At 44.5% G+C, this 21109-nt stretch overlaps 1 protein-coding gene and 1 pseudogene across 2 annotated transcripts; both read right to left on the reverse strand.

Moving 5' to 3' along the window:
- Window positions 1-1070: 1070 nt before the first annotated feature.
- LOC146035905 (mitochondrial import receptor subunit TOM7 homolog pseudogene) lies at window positions 1071-3422 on the reverse strand (annotated as a pseudogene).
- Window positions 3423-3960: 538 nt separating this feature from the next.
- Window positions 3961-20998, reverse strand: LOC146035906 (transcription initiation factor TFIID subunit 9B-like). Of its 2 annotated transcripts, none has more exons than XM_083159612.1 (7): window positions 20739-20998; window positions 17687-17768; window positions 15515-15651; window positions 10468-10602; window positions 9055-9133; window positions 6798-6872; window positions 3961-4163 (listed from the first exon to the last, which is right to left on the reverse strand). In XM_083159612.1, the coding sequence occupies exons 1-7, from the start codon at window positions 20871-20873 to the stop codon at window positions 3997-3999; spliced, it is 810 nt and encodes a 269-aa protein (XP_083015738.1). In that variant the 5' UTR covers window positions 20874-20998; the 3' UTR covers window positions 3961-3996. The 2 variants fall into 2 exon arrangements, with proteins under 2 accessions (XP_083015738.1, XP_083015737.1); XM_083159611.1 differs by having other exon boundaries at window positions 6798-6908.
- Window positions 20999-21109: the final 111 nt, after the last annotated feature.

The raw sequence follows: 21109 nt of genomic DNA on the forward strand, positions 1-21109 counted from the left end.
ACTAAGATGTGAATTAGACTTCACATGTGATGTTGCTATGGGCAACCAGTCAGAATTATTGGCCTTGACAGGTTCAAAATTCTATACATTCATAATCCTTTTTTTTTTCTATTATTATTTTTTTTTATATTAGCACGGAATATGCACAAGATGGTTTTGGTGACATCTAGTGGTAGTTTCATAAAGTTACACAATTTACAGATTTTTGTATTGATTATTTATTGTGTATTCAAATTTATATTATGTACATATATTTTATATATTATATATAATATATTTATATATGCACTATGTAGCACCTTAAATTGTGCACTTTGTGTGGTTTTACTGTATTTTGCACTTTTCCAGTGGTCCCTCACTGCCACCCGGCCTATGCTGGTGCCACGTCCCATCCCCGGACCCGGAGGGAGGGCGGACTGGCGGCGTCTGTGAGTGCGTGTGAGACACTTGCGCACCCCATTCGCGGCAATGGGATGCACAAGCCTTGGCCTCCATTTGCAACCGCGCGGGGGAAGTCGTGAGGGGGTGGTCATTCGTGCGGCGAGCATCATTACATCCACACGCAACGCTGCGAATTTTGCAGCATTGCATGTGGACCAGTGATATATGTATCACATGACATGAGTGATATATGTATCTCATTCACATGACGCTATCTAGATTTCACTGTATATGGACAATATGGTTAGAATGTGTCCTCGAGTCTCTTGATACAGCATGCTATAAATATCTTTTTCTTTACTTGTATTTTTGTTAATACTTGTAGTCAGAAAATGTGATGTATGTGACCCTCATTAAATTATGTAGTTTACTTGTACTAACAGTGCCCGTGACACCAGTATAACATTAGTTGCTCAATAAAAATACTCTATAAAAAAAAAAAAACACTAGTAGGATTAGCTCAGTTCTGCCTGTTCCAGAAAAAGAATTACAATGGCCGAACCAATGCAGTGCATCTCCTATGCAGGGATGGGGAACCTTCGGCCCTCCAGCTCTTCTTGAACTAAACATCCCAGAATGCTTTGCTACATGGCAAAATAGCAAAACTGTAGCAGTGCATGCTGGGATGTGTAGTTCAGCAACAGCTGGAGGGCTGAAGGTTCCCCATCCCTGTCCTAGGGTCAGGCGTTAGGGTAGCCATCAGTACACATTCTGCTACAGATACCAAGTGGACAGAAATGCGGAGCACATTGCCAATGCCATCAAACTACCATCACCCACTTTAATGAGCATCAGCAGAAGTGTAACACAATTGGGCCTCAATGCAAATCTCGACTGCCTCACCTTAAATAACTAGCCTTCCTCTATAAATGCTAGGCACTGCTTTTTGGAATACGCTGTTCGTTTTTCAGATAATAAATCTGGGTGTCTGGCCATTGTGGTCACTTCATTAATAGCATGATACCAGAATACTATGCTACACACTACATCAGGCATGTCCAACCTGCTGCTGTCCAGCTGTTGTAAAACTACACATCCCAGCATGCCTTGCCATAGCTTTAGCATTTCCCAATAGCAAAACTGTGGCAAGGCATGCTGGGAGGAGGGACATGCCTGCACTTAGAGATGAATTAGCCAAATTCTTCATCCCCATAACAAACTCAGTATGGAGGGCTCCGGCATTCCTGGGTCTGCACCCCTTTTGAAACCTAAGTAGAGGATGAGGGGGATGAACCCCCAGCGGACGGTGAGCTGCCCGCACTTGAACACCTTCTGCAGAAGCTGCTTGGACTCCTTGCTGAGCTCAGGCATGGCTGCTGCTGCAGAGGACACCGGCAGGAAGAAGTGGTTTTGCCCATTTTGAGAACAAATTTGTATTGTGATTAGATCTGAATGAGGACCTGTGTGCGGATCGTTCTGTGCTATCTAGCATCTCTCAAAACACTCATTACTACATCTTCCCGTGTGTGGGCCCATTAGTATGACCACGAGTATTTTCAATTAACACTTGTCCGAGTATAGAAATGCAGTAGCAAAGCAAAACCATACGAAAGATGCTGGTGAAAGTAAAAAAGTCATTACTTTTAATTGTGCCACAACTGCAGGCAGCTGTCACAGAATGCCAGCATTAGCTGAAGGGGAACACAGCGTCATACAGGACAAAGCAGGAAATAATCACCGGGTTCTTTTGATATAAAGAAAGAGAACAGGATATTAGATACTCAAGGGAGCTTTTTCCTACAGGTCTTTCCAATAGATCAACGTCTTTAATTTCCAGGTGACTTCACTTTGAATGCAAACAATGATTAAAACCTACTTTTGGGATAGAAATTCCCTTAACACCCATAAACTTCAGTTGGTATTTCCACATGTCTGAAACAAATCCAAACAATGACCAATCGCTACCGAAAGGCAGAGTTCTGCTGTTAAGTAGAGATACCATGATAACTATATAAAAACATGTCCAAAACTGCTGGAATTTGGGTAGAAAACATACATTTTTTGGAGTAGTCACAGACATGGCTCTGCAATACAAAGCCAATGGGTAGTAGGAGTGTGTATGAAAAACCAGCGCCTAAATCTAGGGTTCAACAGGATATGCTAAGGAGCCAATGAAGGATCTCATTCATGGGCACCTATAGAAAGGACTCCAGAGAGATAGGCACTAGCTGTAACTGTGTAGAGATACGAAGAACCTGCCTCCATGCATTTGGCCAGCTCTGGCAATGGATGCAGGGCTAAAGGGAAACCAGATTGTCAGCTTGGCCATTTTCAAAACATCAGCGGAAGGGTTGGAGATGACAAACACAACATGGAGAACAAAAATCTCACTCTAGTACAGGGGTAGCCAAGTCCAGTCCTCGAGAGCTACCAACAGTTCCCAATTTCCAGACACACTTAGATGCTTCAAAAGGTGCACTAATTATTCACTGACACATTTTAAAAGAACCACAGGTGGAGCTAATTACTTCAATTGTGATTCTGTGAGGAGACCTGGAAAACGTTAACTGTTGGTAGCTTACAAGGACTGGAGTTGGCTACCCCTGCCCTAGTATGAGAAACAAACACTAGCACCGGACTGGTCTGCTCATATTTAGTCAAATGCTGCACCTTACACAGGTCCTCGAGTGCCACCTATCTCCGGCTGTGCCACCTGCATGTACTTTCAGTTTAATGGGCAGAGCTGCTGCAGTGTAATGTGAACAATACCACATATAATATGGGAGCAGAACACGTTTCTCCTGTGATCGAAAAACAAAAGATCTCAATTTAAAGCAAACACGGTACATGTGAGTTATCCGGACGCCCGATTTGAAAATCGGGTCGGATCGGGCACATCGCATCGCATCGCATGCGACCATCGGATGCGATGCGATGCGATGCGATGCGATGACCCGATTTTTCCATAGGAATCAATGTTAAAATGGACTGAGTCCATTTTAACATGGAATTCAATGGGAAAAAGGGGTCCTTTTCATACCCCTACTATCCAAGTGGGCATGGAGTTGGATATAAACCTGTGGCGAGCGTAGCGAGCCACCGAGCCCGAAGCGTGGCGAGCGTAGCGAGCCCCGCGAGGGGACACGGAATACCGTCCCCTCGCGGGGCTCGCTTCGCTCGCCACGCTTCGGGCTCGGTGGCTCGCTACGCTCGCCACAGGTTTATATCCAACTCCATGCCCACTTGGATAGTAGGGGTATGAAAAGGACCCCTTTTTCCATAGGAATCATTTTAACATTGATTCCTATGGAAAAATCGGGTCATCGCATCCGATGGTCGCATGCGATGCGATGCGATGCGATATCGCATCGCATCGCATCTGATTGTATGCCTTAACTTAAGGCATACAATCAAAAAATCGGGCGTCCAGATAACTCACAAGTACCGCAAACACAGTAGGTTTCAAATAATGTACTGGATTTGCCTACATGGTCTTTTTTCTTGTATTCCTTATTAAGAAAAATCCTGTTCTTGAGTCACCTTTCACAGTGGGATCCATAAAAAGAAGTCTATTGTCTATTTGTTGTAATACAGATTTATATGCAAAGAAAGCGTCTATATAGCGTCGTAGTCATCGTCCTCTTCAAGCTTCCGCTTCAGTGGGTTGGATTCGTTTCCGGTGTTCTGTGAGGACACCATGTTGGTTGTGATGAGAATGTTCTTTGAACCAATCAGTGAAGGATTGATTAAGACATTTTGCACGGTGGCCGTCGTAGGGGTTGCTACAAAATAAAGCAGCATTAAATACATGCACAGAATTGCTTTAATTAGGGGGTCAAATATTCTTATTCGTTTCTAGCTCTCCATACAAAACAATGACAGAATGAATTTAGCTATACAATAACTAAGTCTGCGCTTCACAGAATATCTGTATAAAGCTGTCATATGTGAACGCTCCATGATACAGAGTTACACCATTTACTAATTAAAGAAACAGAATGTGATGGCAGATAAGAACCACTTGGCCAATCTAGCCTGCCCCTTTGTTAAACCTTTACGTAACCTCGAACCTATTTATTTGTAATGTTATTCATATACCTGTCCCAAGCATGTTTAAATTGTGCAACTCAGCCTCAACCACCTCCCGATCGGTCAAGTAGTTTTTAATTAAGTTTCCCCTGAACCGCTCTTCATTGTCAATGCATGTTTCAGTGGGGTAGAATAGAATCAACTTTATTGGCCATGTGTGCTTGCGCACACTAGAATTTTTTTGTGGATTACAGTGCAGCATCAAGCAGGGATGAGGGGAGGGGGGGGACATTACAAACGTTACATTAAGACATTACATGCAGGGAATACATACCCACCAAGCTGCACAGCGCCTAGGCAGCCATTCGGCGGCGCCACCGGTTGTTGAGGTGGGTAACCATATAAGCAGGGACAGTACAGTATCACACAGGGAACACATACCCGCCGAGCTGCACAGCGCTTAGGCAGCCATCCTCGGCACCACTGGTCGATGCAGTGATAAGGAAGGAGAAGTGATAAATAGCCTGGTACTGTATCACTGGCTCCTAACTGTTCTTTTTTAAACCCAGCCAGTAACTTAACAGTCAGTAGCTGATTGGCCAGTGATTAAGGGGCAGATTTATTAAGCTCAGTGAAGTGATAAACTGTCTGGTTTTTATCACCGGCCAATCAGTTCCTACCTGTCATTTTTCAAACCAAGCCTGTACCTTCACAGGTAGGAGCTGATAGGCCGGTGATAAAAAAAAAACCAGACAGTTTTTCACTTCACCGGGCATAATGAATCTGCCCCAAAGTACCAGCCACTTTATCACTTCTCCTCCTCCCTTATCACTGCTTCAAACATCTACCCCAGTGTTCTAATGCTTCTCTTCATGTGAAAAAGGTTTCCCTCCTGGGACTTGTTAAAACTCTTGGTAGATTTGAAAGTTTCTATTATGTCCCCCTTTTCCCTTCTCTGCTCCAAACTGTACATTTTAGGAATAGTTGTAGACCATACACTATTTTAGGGTGCACTTCTTTGTACACTCCCCAATGAATGTATATCCATTGGGAGATATGGTGTCCAGAACTAGGTAGAGTAGTCTAGATGAGGCCCTACAAGGTATGCTTTTATTAGGCATATCTGAGGCTTGTCTCGTCTCAAACATCATGGGATTTCAAATGTGCTCTAGAAAGGTAGGTCTTTATCCACCTTCAGTAATTAATTGCACATGTCCTTTGGCCTAGACACAATCATGCCTCTAGTGGTAACTTTGAAAAATACATGTAATTGAATTTATATTTCAAACTTATTATACTATAAATCAGTGATTTTCAACTTTTTTACCTTGCGGCACACTAAATAAGATTTTAAAATTGCCCAGGCACACCAGGAGATCCCCACAGGGCAAACACACATTGGCCCCCATATATATATATATAAAAAAAAAAAAAAATCGCACTGGTCCCCACAGGTAACAAATATAAATTGCCCCTTTATATGAAAATAAGAGAGGACTAAAGTAGCTGATTCAGTGGTTGGAGGATGCAGCAACCGGGCACAAATGACAGGGAAGTGTCCGGAGCCAGAGAGGGTTTTTTCTAACACCATTGGGTTTTGACTGTTCTATCCTAACCATGTTCGCCCTGTCAGTCTGCCACTCCGCTTTAAAATGTAAGCTCAAATGAGCAGGGCCCTCTACCGATTCTTACTTAAAATATCTTCTACTCCATACTCCCTCCAAGGGCATCTAATCCCTGGGTTTTCTGCACCCGTGATAATTATTTCAGTGTTGTTTGCTGTATTTGCCTATTTAAGTAATCTGTAATTGGTCGCTGCTGATCCCGTGTGGCGCAAAATAAAATATAATAATTACCCAAAAACCCCTACATGCAATTTTTTTTAATTGGATATTGTGGGAACTGGAAGCATGCATGCCAACATTAGCGCAAGACTGGTTGCGAGGGCCACCGTTTTTTTACATGGAAAACCTTGCGGCCATATGAATTTACCCCTCAATATGTATGAACAACAAAAGATGAATGACTTTATTCAAGTCTGCTTAACCTCAGGCTTATCACATACTGCAGATAATCACCCTTCTGGAACTCACTGGTATATTGCAGAAGGTTTACATATGAAGTGTTAAAGATGGCACCAGTTCTTAGTGCACACATAGGCTGCTCTTGTGTACATTGTTTCTTTTAGGAAACGTGCTGCCTCCACGGTGGGTGGGCAATAGCTGGATGTAGATAATTATACAAATTAGAGATGAAAAAAAAATATATATATATACACACTACTTGACAATGGGGTTTTTATAGCCCACAACTAAGCGCGAGTGCCAGGCTGAAGAAGTCAGTATACACATGCATGCATACATACACACATATACACAATTACTAACCTGTTTTAACGGTTGTCTGTGAAGTCGGGATCTGAACAGTAAATCGCTGACCCAGAGTCACTGGAGTGCCGCCAACTTTGGAAACAGAGACAGTTTGAGCGGAGGGTGTGCCTTAAAAGATTATTATTAGGATAAGTTAACACTAAATACTCAAAATTATGGATGGTGCAACTTACATAATCAAATACAGTATTTAAATAATAATAATCCAACCAAAATAATAATAATATATGACCATTACCAAACTCCTGGTAGAGAGTACACAATGTAGTCCATTCAACAAGCTAAAAACAGTCAAATTTAGACTCATGATTGAAATTTGCCATTGCTCCCGCACAAAGTAATATAGACTAACAGCTCATACTATTAATGTACAGTGAGAATCACATTCATTGCAAGGGGTGGAGACACTATATATAGATTGGGCTCAGTATACCACAGACCCTCCAATGGGTAAATGACTGGAAGGGAAACACTTTCTGCTATTTTCAGATAGGACTTCTTTTTTTTTACTTCTATATATAGCTGCTACTTGTGTTAAAAACAGTCACTCCAGTGGTAGGCCACACAATGGCACCGTGCCGGCATGGCAGGCCCATATTTAAATAAGCAGCACCAGGGCTAATTCCATTGTTACATACAGCATTTGTTTTAACGGATTCGGTAGGAAATCCCGACGGTCAAAATAGCGACAGCTATTGACAGACGTTCAAAATCACGACAAGGTCAAAATACCGACATATAGAATGTAGACAGGTGACAAAGTCTACATGACTTTTGGTCGACAGGTCGACATGGTTTTTTTCAGTTTTTCTTACCCGAATGTCGACATGGACACAGTTGGAAGTCAACCGCAGCCCCTCGCTATGCTTCGGGCACACTATTTTATTCTCCCACCACGCAGTAGTGGATGGTAGGGCATGAAATACCGCCTGTCGGCTCATGTCGGGTCAAAAAACAGTGAAAAAAACCCATGTCGACCTGGCGACCGAAAGTCATGTTGACTTTGTCACCTGTCTACATTTAATATGTCGGTATTTTGACCTTGTCGGGATTTTAAATGTCAATCTGTCAATAGCTGTCGGTATTTTGGCCCTATCCCGTTTTAACATAGCATGAACACCTGTCAAAAAGAAAAAAAAACGGTACTTGTTTCCTAGAACGGCCACAATCGTGAGTGATCGTGGCTCTTAATTAAGGGACACGATCCTCACGATGTGGCCGATTTTTTACAATTTTTTCACTTTGATTGACAGAAATCGGGTCAATCGGTCGGTCGCGACCAATTAAAATCGGCCGCGATGCGACCGACCGATTGACCCGATTTTTCCATAGACTTCAATGTTAAAAAATCTTTTAACATTGAAATCGGTCGGTCTTGTGCCATTATAATGGCACAAGATGAGATGGACTTGATGAAGTCCATCTCACATAGGGAAAAATGATAAAAAAGGTGAAATGGGCCAATATGACCCATTTCACATTTTTTATGTGCCCGCCATGACCCCACGATAGACGTGAACCCGAAGCGTGGCGAGCGCAGCGAGCCCGCGAGGGGCGGCGGTGCGCGTCCTCCGACCTTTTCATTCCCCTACTATCCACTAGGGCGTGGAGTGAGAATAGAATAGTGTGGCGAGCGCAGCGAGCCACCGAGCCCGAAGCGTGGCGAGCGCAGCGAGCCCCGCAAGGGGACGCGTATACCTGTGAAGTTAGACGCGTCCGCTCGCCACGCTTCGGGCTCGGTGGCTCGCTGCGCTCGCCACACTATTATATTCTCACTCCACGCCCTAGTGGATAGTAGGGGAATGAAAAGGTCGGAGGACGCGCACCGCCGCCCCTCGCGGGCTCGCTGCGCTCGCCACGCTTCGGGTTCACGTCTATCGTGGGGTCTAGCACACTTATTAACATTTGGGGGGGCAATTGAAACAAATCTGGTGAAAAAAAAAAAAAAATCGGGTGAAAAATCGGTCGATCGGATCGGTCGCATCGTATGCGACCAAATCGCATGCGATGCGATCGATCCGATTTTTTATCTTACGACCACAACGATCTAAATCGTTGTGGCCGTTCTAGGAAACAAGTACCAAAAAAACTCCTAATGATCCACTAGGAGAGGAACCATAGCGGTTATATTCTGTGCTACTGATTGAAGATCTACATACAACCACATTGTCCATGCTCATCATCATTACCAACAGAAGCGGTCATAGAACATTGTAGGCAGGAGCACAGAGGTCATTACGCAAATACAGCTTACCTAGTGTAGGCGTGCTGGGTCTGCTTGTTACAGCGCCCACACTCAGACGTGGCACAGTGATTCTACCAGCGGATGGCATCTGCCCAAATAAAGAGAAAATATCAGACACTGTCCTAGAACAAAACAATTAACTTCTCACAGCTACAGCACTGTGGGCGAGTGGTTGCACCCAATGTTTCATGGGCATTCCCATGGAAATTTGGCGATGACGCAGGTGCGCAGCTAGCCTCAGCGGATGACAGCTGCCCGCCCGCTTTCTGCGCAGGGAACCCGCAGATATAAGACGTCATGCATGCGCTGTAGAAATCATTCGCTGGTTGGTAAGGTTCATTATGTGGCAGATGTATGGAAGGAACAAATGGATAAGTCAATGGTCAGTTTTATTTCCAGCTTTGTTAATTAACAGTAATCCATATCACCCATTACAGTAGGTGTTATTGTAAGTAAAACTTTAAATGTCCTAATGAACACTTTAAGGGTATTTCATTATGAACTAATCCAATCCCCATCTATTCAATTGCATCAGTTTTCGCCACTATTTAAGCCGTTTTCGGCAATGCCTTTTCACTTTTTTTTTTGCGTGAAATTGCATTGTCACAAAAAAAACCATACCTAAAAAAAGCGTCGAAAACGGATGGAATTTTGGCCGCAAACTGCGAAAGCACAGGGATTTGCCCTAAAAAAAAACGGAGAAAATGGCAAATGCCCATACCTGTGAGAATGTTAGATCTATTGCACTTCACTGCAATGTGACAATAGCATTTATGAAAATAAGGAAAGACTATTAAAAGGCAGGTTTGTATTAACACAATTGTAGGCCCTGGGCAAAGAATTCTGCGGGAACCCCTACCAACAATTTAAACAAATAAATAATACAAATTAAAACAAAAATATTTTTTTTCATAAAAACATGCCCCTTCTGCGGTCCTGTCTGGTTTCTCAACATGCTATCATACAATGCACAGCTGTCAGCAATGTGATTGGAGGATAGCTGTAGCCGTCCACCAATCAGCACACTCACAGCAATTCATGATCTGACTGCAGGCTAGGAGGCATTCTGCGTGTAATTCAAGCCAAGCAGCATTCTCTAAATGAATTTGAAGTACCTACAAAGGCATCAGCCTGGGGGGGCATCTACTTGAAGGCCCCTTGGCAGCTGCCCAATGTGCCTATACATTACATTGCCCTGGTTATAAAAAAAACAAATCAAACAATATTACCTATCCATTAAAGGCATTAAATTGTAGAATCAATCAATTGGAACACAAAGATGATAAATGTAGATAGTGATCCTATGAGCTTACTCCATAATCTGGCGTAATGTGCTGCACTGTATCATCAAACCCATAAGTGCTGCTCAACCATCAGAACTCCTATACTTTCACCCTGTCCGCAGCATTGGGATGTACATACCTTTTTCTGTATAGTTTTTAGTCGGTAGTTTGGTGCAGTCAGGCAGTATCTGTCTGGTGGCAACCTAGGGCCTGCGTATGGTTTGATCAAGGGCAAAGGCGTCTGGTTCTTTTGTCTTGCAATATCTAGCAAAAACTATAACAGGAGAAACAACATTTGTGTATGGGTTGCGTTAGCTAAAAAATCAACACACAAAAAAAAGACGGAAAATGGCAACTGTCACCCTGCGCAGCAATGAACACAATTTGCATGAAATTACTCCAAAGACAAGTACAACAGAAAGAAAAAAATAATGTAAGCATTGAGTGCACTGCAATCGGGCTATCCAGCAGATCACACGGTGTAACTAGGATCTTCCCTTGTAAGATAAGTGACACACATTTGCATCATACTTGCTGACTTTTGGTTGCCCTCTCTGGGAAAAGGCAGCATGCTCAGTGAGGCAAGGGGCAAGGCCATCACTGGGAGTAAAAAAGGGCGATTTGGGGGCAGAGCCACAGATGGGCTGACCTGTAGGGGGGCGTGCCTAGAGTGATTGCGTCATTTTAGCCCTACCCCCACTGTGCAATGTCTGTATTTCAGGGTGGGGCTAAAATGACGCGATCATGTCATTTGACCCACTGACCCCATAGACAGGCGGTTCACGGGAGATGGAGGGCTGCCCAACTTTCCGGGACCCTCCTGGCCATTCCGGGAGGGCAGGCAACCCTGGTTTGCATGATTCGATCATTTGAAAAATCAGAGGTCAGATTTGCCACACAAGTAGTAGTCATGCCTGGTTGGGTCTTATCATAGTTGGTTAGATTGGCCTGATCTGACAGCATGATTAGTAAATTAGTTTGCCATTAGTAACCAGGAACACGAAGACTGAGGACACTAGGAGTACATACCAAAAATATTTGTCAAATGAGGGACTATATTATTGACCTTTAGGGAAGGAGATCTACTGGATTAAAACAGGTACAGTAGCTCTAAAGAAAGAATGGGGTCTGGCATGGTGTAACGCGGGTAACTAGATTAATGTATTTAGTATGGATTGGTTCACTCATGCATCAGAGTGGACTCCTAATACAGTGGTTGCTTTCGCTGAGAGTTCGACCATTTTTTAAATACTCATCTAGTGTTATTGGCAGCTTGGGGAATACTGAACGTATAAGTCTATGATACCCCTTTCACATCGCACTTTTAAAACGGTAAATTGCCGTTTTTTTCCCTTTTTAAAACGTTTAAGCCTGCACTGTGAATGCACCACAGCCGATTTACCGTTTAAAGTTAACTGGCATTTCGAACCGTGTAAAAAGCAGAGTCCTACACGGTTCCTTGCCGTTTTTTGTGCAATGTGAATGTGTACAATGCTATGCATTCACAGTGCAGGCTTAAACGTTTTAAAAAGGGAAAAAAAAAACAGCAATTTACCGTTTTAAAAGTGCGATGTGAAAGGGGTATAAACCGGTATTTAAAACGGTAATCTGCGGCAATGTTAAGGCTCTGACCCGTTTTAAATACCGGTTTTTAAAACGTGTCGGCGATGTGAAAGTGGTGTAAGAATACCCGGGAGAGCGAGCTTTGACTAAGCTTCTGATTGAGGACTTAAACGCGTTAAGCTGACTGAATGGTCTGCTGCTCTGTGGGTGTGCCACCTGTGAGGGGGGATACCCCGGTTATATCCAGGACACTTGGAACCACCACCTTCGGTTCCAGTTTGCCATTTTTGGAATTCTGATATATGCTCATTTTCTTTGGTTTATTGTAAGTGCAATGGGCCATATTCAATGAGAAAAATTCGCTGTGCAGGGCGAGAGATTTTTTCTCTCACCATGCACTCGCCCTGTTCCGGAGGGCTCGCTGCCACTCCTGCTCCCACTATTCAATGTGGTTAAGACTCGCCGCCACTCGCGTCGAGTCTTAACCCCTGCAGCGGACGAGCGTCCGCGGCAGGGCGCCGGGGGACGGTGGCAGCCAGGGAGATTAAAGTCTCCCTGGCTGCCCCAGAACATATGTGGAGGGGAGGAGGGCTCCCCGGGACCCAGGCAGCACAAGCTGCCCCACCCCTATAGCCGTGCATATGTAATGATAGGGTGCAGTGAATATATGAATATCTAATGAGCGGTTCGAGAGCTCCGGCCCCCTGCTGGCTGCTCTGTGTAAAAAAATAAAAGTAAAAAAAAAAACAAAAAACATTTTTTTTAAATTAAATATATATATTCATGTGCTATAAGCACATGAAAAAAAATAGCATGCCCCTTCACAGAAAAAAAATCAAAAAAACAAAAAACCTTTTAGTTTAAAAGTTCAAATTCGAGTTCTCCATGAAAAGATGGAGAATTGCTACACGGAGAGACGGCGAAAATCACTTAGAAAGACGGCAAAAATATCACATTGAATAGGGTGGTTCACTTTTGGAGAGCAAAATGCTCCTTCCAACGTGAAAATAGCATTGAATATGGCCCAATGTCATATTAAATTCACTTTTAAAAAAGGATCTACACTAGGATTAGTCTTGTCTTTTAAAGGTCTACCTGAAGTCTTTATCTTTGTATATAGCAAAACATAGACATTCTTTACAGGCTCTTGGAAAAGTAAAAGTCCCAGACAACATGTTACTTATCCACAGTGTTATCCAGTGAATATCCTTTGCAATTTATTTATTTATAGGGTACTTGTTTTCTAGCACGGCCACAATCGCGGGCATCGGGTGTAATTTTTAGTGCCGATTTTCCCATTGAAATGCATTGAAAAAAGTTAAAATCGCGTTGGTCGCGTCGTAGGCGGCTAAAAAAGGCTTAAATGGTCCAAACGCGATGCCCCCGATTTCCCATAGGAAACAATGTTAAATGCCTCAATTTAACCGCGATGCCCCCGATTTCCCATAGGAAACAATGTTAAATGCCTCAATTTCACCAAATCATCATAGGGAACAATGGTAAATGGGCCAGAAACCCCCCAAAACACCCCTGAACAGTGAAATGTCTCCCCAAAAGTAGTTTACGCCACCCCACAATCAACGTGAACCCGAAGCTTGGCGAGCGCAGCGAGCCCGCGAGGGGCGGCGGTACGCGTCCTCCGACCTTTTCATACCCCCACTATACACGTCGGCGTGGAGTTGAGAATAGAATAGTGTGGCGAGCGTAGCGAGCCACCGAGCCCGAAGCGTGGTGAGCCCCGCGAGGGGACGCGGATACCTTCACAGGTAAACGCGTCCCTTCGCGGGCTTCACAGGTATCCGCTGCGCTCGCCACACTACTCTATTCTCAACTCCACGCCGACGTGGATAGTGGGGGTATGAAAAGGTCGGAGGACGCGTACCGCCGCCGCTCGCCACGCTTCGGGTTCACGTTGATCGTGGGGTGGCGTAAACTACTTTGGGGGGGACATTTCACTGTTCAGGGGTGTTTTGGGGGGTTTCTTTCCCATTTACCATTGTTCCCTATGATGATTTGGGTAAATTGAGCCATTTAACATTGTTTCCTATGGGAAATCGGGGGCATCGTGGGTAAATTAAGGCATTTAACATTGTTCCCTATGGGAAATCGCGGGCATTGCGTCGGTACCATCGCACCCGATTTTTTTAGTGCATGCGATGGCCGCGATGCCCCCGATTTTTACTAACGATGCCCAAGATCATGATCGGTGTGGCCGTGCTAGGAAACAAGTACCATTTATAGTTTCTTATATAGCGCAGCAGATTCCGTTGCGCTTTACCATAGTAGGCAGTGATAAAACAAACTAGGTAACAACAGACAGACTTGGAGGTAGAAGGGCCCTGCTGCAAGCTAACAATCTATAGGGATATAGGAGGAAAACACAAGAACAGGCACCAGTAATAGCATAGCAGTCCCACCAAGTTACAAGTCCAGAAGGGAAGCCATATAATACATAAGTGCCTCAGAGGGTTATGCATGTAGAACTTAAATATGATAGGCTTGCCCGAAGAGGTGAGTTTTCAGGGAACGCATGAAAGTTTGGAGGCTAGTGGAGAGTCTTATTGTGCGTTGAAGGGCATTCCATTTGAACAGATTTGCTATACCATGGTGTTGTTTTAATGTCACTTGTAAGGCTCATGAGTTTTTGAGTATTTCTAGGGCAGAGAAAGGGCAAGAAAATTGAGTGGAGACATGAGGATCATATTTGTTCAATTAATGTGCAGTGAGAATATGTGAAGTATAGTATATGGAGATGACAGGATGCAGTGAGGATGGGTGCCAGATGATGCTTTGATAGTACACCAACATTGAAATCCCAACTGTAAAATGCCTGAAAGTCAGGGGTTATTCTCCCATAGAGGGAGAACAGAGCCTGCGGCGGGCGCAGTGAGCCACTGAGCCCGAGCTTACCGGCGCTCGGGATCCCGACATAAGTATTATGGATATAAAGGATTCCAACAGTCAGAATGTAGACCCGACAGATTCAGATCCGAATGGTTGCGGTTAGACTGCGGTTCTTGGTGGGTTAGAATTATAATACTCACTAGGGTGTGACAGGATGTCACATCAGCATTCTGACTTTCAGGATCCAGACCACCGGGGTTCCGATACAGTCCCGGAGATGTGCCATCGGTGTATGTGTGTTTGAAGCATTGTGTTACAGCACAGGATTTTATGTGATGTAGAGAAAGCAGTGCAGCGCTACCCAGCTACTAGAACGTGAGCATTGTGATGTGCTGCAGGACACACGGAGGGGCGCTTTGTAATGTGCTGCAGGACACACGGAGGGGCGCTTTGTGATGTGCTGCAGGACACACGGAGGGGCGCTTTGTGATGTGCTGCAGGACACACGGAGGGGCGCTTTGTGATGTGCTGCAGGACACACGGAGGGGCGCTTTGTGATGTGCTGCAGGACACACAGAGAGGAGCCTTGTGATGTGCTGCAGGACACATGGAGAGGCGCTTTGTGATGTGCTGCAGGACACACGGAGAGGAGCCTTGTGATGTGCAGCAGGACACATGGAGAGGAGCTTTGTGATGTGCTGCAGGACACATGGAGAAGAGCTTAGTGATGTGCAATAGTCTTCTAAAACACACTGGAATATAAAAGCTGCAACACTCACGTCTCTTGGAGGAGGAGATGTAAACGACTGGTCTGTCCTACACTGAATTGACAGCCTGACATCATCTGCATCAATGTTACTCTTCTTAGCATGACTGGAATAAATCTTTGCATCTTCCAGAATGGTCGTCACGTATCCTAAAATATCAAGTTAAGATCGTGAAACCGTAACAATTACATGCATATGTTATCCAGGTTAGAATAATATTTACACATGAAGTGACAAACGTTACTGTATGTACAAACTGAACATGTCTTGTTGTTGCCCTCCAGTCTTATTTCACTCGGAGAGAGGCCTACCATGTTCTTCACTTATTAATGCTAAATCAGCAATAGAGGATAGGCGTCGTGAGTTCTGATTGGATGAGTGCACCCTAACTGGTGTTTCCACACATGTGCTTATACATCATTATTACAGGCCCTCAGTTAAGGCCTCGCCAGTCATAATATTTGACAGCGATGTACTGAGCATAAGGCCAGGCATTGTGGTGGATACCAGTACCTGTCATTCCATTAATGTGGGGAAAGGGAGGGCGAATGTGAAGACCTCTGTAACGCAACTATCTGTGCGGTCAGACAAGAGATGGTCAGTGTTAGGTTTATTTGAAATTAAAACTTACTGTACAAAAATGTGTAACTTGTGGCTGTGATTTCGCAGGCAGCAGAACATTTTGTAGACACATGGATTTGTATTGAGACTCTCACCGGTGGCTTGACTTATCATAACGGCTGCATACAAACACAGCGTCAGTCATAGATCGGCTGATTGGCGAAGTTCAAAATAGCCCTATGGTCACGGAGCAGGACCACAGGAACGGAGATGCTGGTACTACATCTTCTGCGTATGGGTTCACAGCCTGGGACATACCCTGAAAATGGTTACAACACCCACGCGTTTGAGTTGTTGTAACCCCATTGCCGTCCACAAAGGGTCACTGCCATTAATTCACTTTCTGAATAAATCCTTAGGCACAGATGGCCATTCTGGCATATGCACAGTGTGACTTTGATGCATACACAGACTAACTATAAATCGCACAACTGCGAGAACATGAGGTTCACATACAACTCGGAATCCGCACCCATCACATATGACGGCTGAAACATCCAGCACACCAGTGGAGAATATAGAAAACTGAAATAATTGGTGAAATTTCATAGGGTCCAAGTTCAACAGAGGTGCGGGATACCAGCCAAATTCAGATTTTTGTTTTTAAACAGCAACAAAAACAATGCCTTGCGATTGCTGGATTTAAAAAAAAAATCTGAGTTCTTACAGTATTACGCACCTCTGGAAAACTCGGACTCTATTATATTTTGCAGATTATTTGCTTATACGTCTATAAACTATGATGACAGGGAAAAATACTTAAAACTGTACATTGTGTTTCTGAATGCAGTTTCATACTAAGAATATAATGTATTTTGCAAACTACTGCTTTATACACAGAAAAAATAAAGTACCCTTTCAACTGGGATATTTATCAAATACTAACATATCACTTTAATAACAAAGACTTGTGTTAGGGTGTGTACACACGTTAGATGTGCCTTAAGATCCTATCCACGATCTGATCAGATAGGATCGTGGATAGGATCTTAAGGCACATCCGATTTGCATCCTATCTTGACTATACAGTGCAGGTCTGCACTATATAGACAAGGCAGCCAAGACTTTCTGGCTTCCGATACGTGAACGCGCATCGGGATCGCAAGGGTTAAAACCCTTGCGATCTGCATCCGATGTTGATCCGATGCCGATCCGATGTTGACTATATCGCCAACATCGGAAAGGAAATCGGACGTGTGTACACAGCATTAGACCAGAGGTCCTCAGACTATTTTGCTCTGGGTCCCCATCAGACAATAAAAATAATTACAGGACCCCAGCAAGTTACTACAGAAGTTCATGATGTCACATATGGAGTCAGCAGACAGCACATACATGGCAACATTGTGGAGGCACTAAATGATGGGAGGAGTCTAACAACAGACAATTCAACGGATTTTTTAGACTCTTTGAATCACTGACTGAGATTAAAAAAGTCATCAGCCTGATGGTCAGCAACATGGAGTCGCGACCCCATGCTGAGAAGGTCAGGGCCCACTTTGGGGTCAGATCCCACAGTTTGAGAACCGCTGTGTTAGACGATGGAATGTTTGATATACTTACTGTATGTGAATTCCAGCATCTGGTTAATTACTCTGGGTTCATACTCTGTAATTCCCATATCCTTTAGAATTTGGGCCATAACCTACAAACAAAATAAATACTGTAAATAATATTTACTATTAATATTATTGAGGACAATGTCAGTGTTATTCCCTTGTTCTTATTCAGCAAAAAATTACTCTCAAAAGTGTTGATACTCTCAGTCTGGTCATCAAATGGTATCAACAGTGTCTAGGTCGACAATTAATAGGTTGACCACTATTGGTGGACTGACAACAGGTCGACATTGAGAAAAGGTCAACTCAAGTAAAAACAATCGACATGTCAATGGTCAACATTGATTTTTATTTATTTTTTTTACATACTTTTTCTTACTTCACAATCGCAGTGGGCATAGTGGGTGAAGATCAGGGAAAAAGATATGCGAGGGAATGCGTCACATTAATTGAGGGTCCATGCTGACCAATGTCAACATAGGCACCCAAAAAAAGTGAAAAAATCATGTGGACATTTCCTTTTGCTTTGGTTGACCCAATGACTGTACACGAATAGTGATGGACATATTGACCATCTATGTAGAAACTGCAGACCATTTAATCCAGAACGCATCAAAGGCTGCGCAACCATCAAATAAAAAGAAAACCGAAAGGGCATATACAAGTGTAGTACAATTGGTACATAGGTCATGGCTCAAATCAGAAACATGTGATGTACTCTTAATGGTGTTCTCCACACAAATTACCCATTACTGGTAGCTTCAGACTACAGACGCTCTCCTTGGTTTCTACAGTCTGCTTTATATACTGGCCACCAGAATGGTCCAAACTATCACAGCAGCTAAGTAGGACTTTGCAATAAACTTGCACACCTGTTTAGAAAGCCTACACCAGTGATGGCTAACCTTGACACTCCAGCTGTTGTTGAACTACACATCCCAGCATGCCCTGCATCAATTTTAGCATGGCCAAATAGTAAAAGTGATGCAAGGCATGCTGTGATGTGTAGTTCATCACGTTAAACAACAGCTGGAGTGTCAAGGTTAGCCATCTCTGACCTACATCCAAGTCACTCAGTGATAAAGATGCCCAGACAATTAGCAGGATTGCAGCAGAATAAAATTCATAGCAATGTGCAACAGTGATGTTCTGCTGTGTGCAAACCCAATACCCTGGGCACCACTTGAAGCGGACGTTTCAGTGCTTACCCGTTTACACACAAGTTATTCCCAGGTTGTCATTGTTCAGACCGACCAGAGTCTTCTGGCTGACAGTGGACACTTGGAGATGATGTAATCTACAAGCGCTCTGCCAATCTTCTTTCTGGGTTATGCCGTTCACACTACAGGTGACCCAGATCAGTCTCAGGAATAACCCTGGTACTGAACAGGGTCGCAGACCTGTGACACGCACCAGGGTTGTTTCCACATAGGACTTGAGCCACAAGTCCTGGCAAAACCCAGAGTTGAAGGGCTATGGGCAGGATGTACTAAGCATTTGATACGCATCCCGCCATTTACAGCATTGATACTAATCGCATATGTACTAATATATGTCATCAGTAAAGTAAACGACATCTCTTCAGATAGGAGTAATCCTTTGTGATCGGCATCGGTCTCCGCACTTCCGGGTTTCGCCACCCAGAAAGCCATCTGCACATGTGCGGAGGAATGCAGCAGCCCCTGGGTGCGATCTCTAAGAGCACAATGCGGAAAGTAGCCCATTGGCTTCTGTAGGGTAAAGCCAGCTGATGTTACCCTCAACAGCTTAGTGCATATGGGAAATGCAGCCGATCCGCAAATGGGTTTTTCCCTTGAGCATATCTCGTCCCATATGTGAAAGGGGTATACACGTTATAGAACCAAAATGTTATATCATTAAGCCCTTAAACCAGTGGTAGCCAACTCCAGTACTCGAGAGCTACCATCAGTTCACGTTTTCTAGATCACCAAGTTGGGGCACAGGTGCACTCCAGGGTTGCCGACTTTAAAAAAATCCTCTCCGGGAGAAGCCCGGAGAGGAATCTGGCATTACGATTTTTGGGGGCGGGGCTTAACTGTGACGTCATTAAGCCCCGTCCCCATTACATCAAATAGCAGAAATAACTGCTATCCATGGAGGGGGCGGGGCTAAAACGTCACGATTGTGCCGTTTTAGCTCCGCCCCCTCCCCTGAGACCCGCGGATTGCGGCATATAAATCGGGGGGGCTCAGTGGGGGTCCCCCTGATTCCGGGAGGGTTGCCCACCCTTCCGGGGGCCAGGAGGAAGGACCCGATTTTCGGGAGACTCACGCAAATTCTGGGAGGGTCGGCAACCCTGGTGCACTCATTACTGATTGACACATTATAAATGAACTACAGCTGATGTTAATTACTTCACTTATGACTCTGTGAGGAGACCTGGAAACCATTACTGTTGGTAGCTCTCGAGGACTGGAGTTGGCTACCCCTGCCCTAAACCCATTCCAGCCCTGTGCCTTTACGGCAAGCCTTGGGATATTGCATGGTGTAGTAGGGTGGGGGCTGCCTAGTGAATCTTGCAATGCATTAAAACCAATTGTACATGCATCTGCATGTATAAAACGAAGACAACATAATAAACAGATTGCATGCACTAGTGCATTAGCAGCTGTAGGTCCCCACATGACTATGTATTTATTTGTGGGCAGTGTACAATACAGCTGTAGGACATGTATATAATGCAGCAATGGAGGTGCTGGATAACATTGGGCTTTAGGTATATGGTATGTTATAACAACACTAATAGTATGATCACATGAGCGGTATACAGCATAACTGGCTGCAGCACATAACGGGGGAGAACATATACAGAACTGCACTTACAGCAGTGAGCACCACAGAGCACACTGACAGGGAGAGATGTAACTGAGCAGCAGCACTGTGGACCTGTACAATGGAATACAATGACTATATTAGTGTTACATCCCCTCCCTGCCGGCTCACATGTGCTGTGAAGCTATGAGCAGCAGCAGGGGCATGCTGGGCCGTGTAGTACTACAACATCTAGAGAGAGCCAGCACCAAATCGCTGATCACCTGAGCATCTTTCGGAGCACTCTTTGGAGACGCCATCTTTGCCTGTTCCATGATAGCATCGGAGTGACTTCCGAAATGCATGGGGAGTGGAGGAGGAGGCACAGCAATGGTGTGGGGGCAGAAGTGTTCCGGCATAACGGGGCCGCCATCTTGGTGGAGGAAGCCCAGCTGCTTCCTTTCGACAGCGCCATCTTGTGGATGGCGGCGTTTCTGAATCTGTTCTCAGCGTATAGCGGATGCGGGCCCGGCCCCCGGTTAAGGAGAGACAGTGTCGGTCGGGTGCGGCGGTGTGTGTTATTGGCGGGCTCCGCAGCCTATCACGGGGCGTCTGAGTTACGATTACATGGAGAGATCTGATTGGTTGAGTTGCC

The sequence above is a fragment of the Crinia signifera genome, chromosome 9, assembly GCF_055691185.1.
Source record: "Crinia signifera chromosome 9, ASM5569118v1, whole genome shotgun sequence".
Lineage (NCBI taxonomy): Eukaryota > Metazoa > Chordata > Amphibia > Anura > Myobatrachidae > Crinia > Crinia signifera.